The following is a 5,828-nucleotide window of genomic DNA, read 5'->3' on the forward strand; positions in this document are numbered from 1 at the left end:
ACCATGAACCCCTCGGAATAGTGGCATCATAGCTAGAGGCTGATTAGTTCACCTGTTAATAATAAAAAATGACTGTAATATGGTGGGAGAGATCTTTTTGTAGAACCTATTCAATTAAGAACCATACAATGCTTCTCACCTATATGCATCAAGAACCTTCCATTGCTATAATAGAAGCATTTTGCTAATCTCTTGATGGGAGGAAAGCTGTTATAACTTATAAGCGTTAATTGATTCTTTTTCTAAAACAAAATTTACATTCGATCCTTAACACTTCCTTTTTCTACCTTAGAAATATTTACAGTCATTCTAGTAACTCCCAACAGAAGCAACAAGGGACCCCAGAGAAAATTAGTTCAAATTTGGCTAATTGATGCAAAGTCAAAAAGGCATTATTTACACTTTCCAAACTGCAAACTCGTCAACTTTGTGAGCGAGCATAACATTAGATAATTGGCTTAAAACCAAAGGACAGATTTTAAGTAAATCAATTTCATACCAAAGCACCTACTAGCTAGGCTTCTCTTCTCCCATCCTTCAGCCAAGTAAAAGATTGTATGAGTTGCTAGAGGCTGGCCCTTGTGCCGCTTATTCTAGAGTTCTGTTATAATCTGGAGAGTACTGAACGTGACCGTATGAGAATCAAAGAATTTTCTAATAAGTTGTTCTTTTCTTGTACTTGCTCTGCACCAAGCCCAACAGGAAGTCTGTAAATATGTGTTCATATTCCGGCATTTTCCCATACCCTACAACCATAATAAGCTTCAAACATCATTAACAGAACTATAGGGGAGGCAGATCAGGAAAAACTACATAATACTTGGATCCTGGTTGATGCAAGATTGATTTCACGTACATAAAAGATAAACACTCACCAGGGAAGTAGTTGATATCAATGACATAATAGTGATCTCTAGTTCCATACTCTCGAATAATGTCCAGATTGAATAAACGAAGCCCCTGCATAGAGGTATAATAGAACCACCATATGAGCACAATCTATTTTTCCCAGCACATGAATTGCCCCAAGAAAGATGAGGAAAATGAGCAAAAGCCCTACCAGTCTACGTCTGAGTTCCTTTGCTAGTCTCTCTAATAGAGGTCGTGGAGGAAGTTCTGCAGGGAAAAAGTATACACCATGTTAAAAATATGGCACTAAGAAATTCTGATTTTCCTATAATAAAAGATGTTCCCATGTGCTATCACTAGATATTGATAATCTAAAGTTCACGTCTTAAACATAGATACATCTATCACGAATGCAGTAATTGATCCTTAACTAAACAAGTAGAGAAAGACATCTAAGGTGTCAAAGGACCATTCTTCAAATTTGACGACTTACCAGCAACACAAGGGTCTAGATCTGCATCATCAGCAGATGCTGCAGCATGAGAAACTCTTGGGAAACGATAGATGCCAGCACTTTTCAATACCTCCCACATGCTAACATTTGGTAAAGAAAAACGTCTGACCACTTTTATAGCTTCACCAACAATGAAGACCTTAAACATGACACCTCCTGTCACCATGAATAATAGCAATTCAGAAACAAAATTCAAGACCCCAAACTATGGATGTAACATGGATTAAAGGGGAGAAGGTTAGAATTACTCACCATGGTTGACAAACTCCTGGAGAACAAGAGGAGGCTCAAGCTTTTGGAGGGAGTACTTATCATAAGCTAGAGATAGTTGATGGGACTTTTCACTTCCATCAGCAACCAACGGTTTAGCAACTGATTCAAATATGAGAAATATGTAAGGATCAAGCGTAAAAATATAAGATATAAATAGCAACAGGAGATATTCTTGATCGGTTACAAAAGTCTTAGATAGCAATAAAAATAAGGATAAAGCTTGTTAGACACTTTATAATATTTTTCTTTAGTCAAAAGAATTATATTCTGGTCTGTAGTAAACAAATTCCATAAATGAACAGAATCAAGCGTATTTAACAAAAATCACTCCTCTAGATTGCGTAGAAGACAACACCAACTCAACTACATAGGGCTTGGTATCACATAGATATACATACCAAGAGGAAGTTTTAGCCCGACATTCACCACTGCATCAGAAATGGACGATGCATCTTTCTTTATGACTAATTGTTTTGGAACACCTACTTTGCCTGCACATCAAAAAAGGTCATTTACATTCAGTAAGTTTCAGAGAGTAATAACCATATGTGGCACTCAAGAAACACATTCTCAATATTTACCATAAGATTCACATAAGTCCATGTCAGCAACTGCTTGAAGCATAGATTGCCGATTGTGTAAATGCTGTATCGCATCTGGAGGATCTAGGACAGTCACTTCTGGGTGTGTTTGTCTGTATTCCTACAAACATATGCAAAGAGGGTAAGAAAAGAATTGGAGTTAAATTTGCAAATGTTTCAGACATTTTCTTTATGAAACTGCATTTTTGTAAAAGCAAAATTTTCACATATATATGGTCCATCATGGTCAAATGGACACCAGGAAAGGTCAGGAAGCCAGAATACCCGAAAAAGAAGAAGATGATGAAGGAATTTTCAGCTACTGCAAAAATGAAAAGAATAGGATAGTTCAACTATTCCTTTGTTCAACTATTCCTTTCATACATCTAAAAAATCTTTTTACTTGATTAACCGGGATGCAAATAACATACTGAATTTTCCAATGACATGCTATGTAGAAATTAACAACTGATACTCATGGCTGAGGAATGGATTCAAGAGACCAGGAAAAGACAACAAAATATATTTAAAGAATGAAGACAATTAAAAGCTAAATCACGTATGGGTTCTGTTGTCCTGTCCTGTTCACAAAGAATCAATTGAAAAATGACAATGTCAATTTTATTTATTTATTTATTTTGAAAAATGACATTCACTATCTACAATCCACGGTCACTTAAGAGTTAAAACTCTCCAAACTACTCAGCCTAGAACTAAGGAATCTGAGAAATCAAGAAAGAAAAAAAAACACTAAATGGTTAAATTAATGCAAACTATTCAAACCAAGTAAGAAATAGATTAAAAATTGAAATTGCGTTATTTCAGACATTAGACAACCTTGCTATATACTCTGTAAAATTTAAGAATATGTATTAGTTTGAGTCCTTCCAAACATAGAATTTGGATAGAAAGTAGCATTAGAGAAATCGATCACAATATAACTTTCATAGACCACAATCCTAGATCACTTGAACATCCTAGCTATTTTCTTCCAGAAAACTTGTAGATGATTCAAAATGAGACGCTTCAAATAGAAACAATTAAATGTCAGATGATACGTTATTGAACTGTAAATAAAAAGATAATAAAGTTAGAAGACCCTCAAATTTTCTAGTAGCTGAGAATCCTTTAGCACCTATAACCCAGCACAAGCTTTTCCTTGTTCGCAAACCATGAGCAGAATATTCATCTGACTGGAAGCTTACAGTTGAGTTGAGGACGAGGACGAGGAGGAGGTCACTTACATAGCCTAATCCTATAAATCAGACTTTCTAGCAGAATTTAGAATTAATTAGGCAACTCTGAAGCCAACTAAGTTAGGCTAATCAATATTGAAATGGGTAGCCATATACTGTGGAGAATGGAACCCATAAAAGTCGATGCAAATCAGAAGTCGCCAATTCTTGTTTTGGCAAAAAATTCCAAGAAAACCTGAACAAATCAGCCATGTGGTAAGAAGTGGAGACATCCTCACTTGTTGGAACCTTAAGGCCACGACCTCAACTACTGGGTCATGATTCATGACGTAAGAGAATCAGTCTGCACATTACGCAGATGTGGATGAGCTTTATAAATCAAAATTAGTTAGCCGAATAGCCAATGTCAGTGATCATTCGACTCCAACCATGTGAATAGATGTCGCATAGCATACAAGTTAGTTAATACAGAATTACATTCCACGAGGTGTAAATGTAATTTACACAACTAAAACAAGTCAAACTAAATTGATAGTCAATAGAAGACCAACCTCGAGAATCTGACGCCACTCTTTTCCTGACAACTGCATGTTAGAAAAACAAAGAGAGAAAAAGGGGTTGTGAGAAAAAGTTGAAGACCCATAAGCACCACATAAAACTTACTACATACTACTGGGACCCAGTATATGGTAGAAAATTTATAATTGGTTGATGCATGTAATGTAACCCACATGTGGTGGAAGAAGGATTATGAATTAAACTCTGAGAAAGATATGGATGGTTCTCCCCACCCAACATCAAAATGTTTCTTTCAAGGAAATACTACCATAGAAGAAAGTTTCAAAGAAAGACTAACCTTGTGTAAAACAATGTCAAAAGGACCCTGATCCGACAGAGGTCTGTTTTGATCAATTGCAACAAACAATATACCTTTGTTCCTGCATTTCCCAGAACAAAATATAAGGTAAAAAAATGACAATCGCTCAATAATCTTCATGATGTGAGACTAATGATAGCGAAATTGATCAGACCCATTTTAAAAAAAAAAAATCTCAGAATTTTATTTTTAGGATCCAATCTTAATTGCAGCCTCAGAATCCCAAAGAAAACAAAGAAACAAAAATACAAGTTGATTAATCAGCTCATTCTCAATTACGAGATTTTTGGAACATTCTGATATTTTCCCACCATTTCCCCCTTCTTCCCTAGGCAAAAGAAAACGACGTAAGCAGCTCTGGAATATATTCCTCTATGAAACAATAGCCGGAAATAGAGATTCATACATTTCTGAAACAAGAAGAAAACGGAACAGGCCCTCTACAGAAATCAAAATCAATCAAAACCCCATCCCATTGAAACCCAAACAATCAAAGAACAAAACACGCAGAATAAACGATCAAAGCAAAAGAAAAGACGATAACGGAGCTTGGTATATACCTAGCTAATCCTTCAAGCTTAGGCTTCATAAAACTCTTGGTCTTCTTGGAGGTAAGAGCATAGCCAACAACAACCACCTTCCTTTGATGGGCATTCGAAAACCTAGACTGAAGCGACACCGTTTCTTCCATTTCAGGTGCGCCTTCGTTGGCGTTGTAAGGCGAATCTTCCTTCAACCTCATAATTTCTTCCTCCGACAAATTCAGTGCGTGCAAATCGAACGAGAAACGGAGAAGAAAATGGAAAGAAGCGTAGAAAATGCAGGGAATTGAGGAGTAACGGAGTTCAAATGGCGGAAGAAAAGAGAAGAAAAACGGGGAAGAAAATTAGATTCAAAGAACCAAAAGAAAAATGTTCAGGAGAAGAAGAGGAGGAGGAGGTATAAGGTGGAAGTGGAGATGGGTTATTTATAGACAGATTTTTGGTTTTTGAGTTTCACAATATAAATAGAAAAAGAAAAGGAATGGTTTCTAGCTGTACTGTTTTTATTTTTTATTTATTTTTTATTTTTATTTATTTATTATTTTATTTATTTTTTTGTTAAAAAAAGTGAGTTGGAAAAAAAGACATATTTGTTTTTTTTTTTTTTTAAGAAATTTTATAAAAATAAATGACTCCACGCGCTGTGGCCAGTTTTACACGTTTTGAATTCTCTTGCGTTCAACAAAGTTTAGGCAAATCCATGGCAAGCCGGTTTGTTCTTGTTTTTGTTTTTTTTTTTTTTGTCTAAATTTTATTCACCGATAATAATACTTTTTTTTTTAATTTATTTATGAAAATGGGGAATTTTTTAAAAAAAAATGTAGAATGGGGTTTGATCGTTAATTTTAGGAGTTTAAGATTTGATCAACGATTTAGAAAGTTTAAAAAACAGTTTGATATAGTTGGATATGTGTAATATTGATTCTCTCTTAGTATATATACTAGATAATTGTTATGTTGGTTAAATCTAGTAAAATAATTGGGAGTTCATTTAAC

The 5,828-nt window shown here is 35.0% G+C and overlaps 1 protein-coding gene across 1 annotated transcript; it reads right to left on the reverse strand.

The window, feature by feature from the left end:
* Window positions 1-208: 208 nt before the first annotated feature.
* LOC120076365 (Inositol 1,3,4-trisphosphate 5/6-kinase family protein) lies at window positions 209-5,294 on the reverse strand. Its single transcript, XM_039030177.2, has 10 exons — window positions 4,851-5,294; window positions 4,270-4,351; window positions 3,965-3,997; window positions 2,218-2,338; window positions 2,035-2,127; window positions 1,616-1,735; window positions 1,343-1,519; window positions 1,061-1,116; window positions 876-960; window positions 209-746 (listed from the first exon to the last, which is right to left on the reverse strand). The coding sequence occupies exons 1-10, from the start codon at window positions 5,030-5,032 to the stop codon at window positions 655-657; spliced, it is 1,041 nt and encodes a 346-aa protein (XP_038886105.1). The 5' UTR covers window positions 5,033-5,294; the 3' UTR covers window positions 209-654.
* Between the last annotated feature and the right edge of the window lie 534 nt (window positions 5,295-5,828).

Source organism: Benincasa hispida, chromosome 4 (assembly GCF_027475165.1).
Source record: "Benincasa hispida cultivar pf3 chromosome 4, pf3_genome.v1.1, whole genome shotgun sequence".
Classification (NCBI taxonomy): domain Eukaryota; kingdom Viridiplantae; phylum Streptophyta; class Magnoliopsida; order Cucurbitales; family Cucurbitaceae; genus Benincasa; species Benincasa hispida.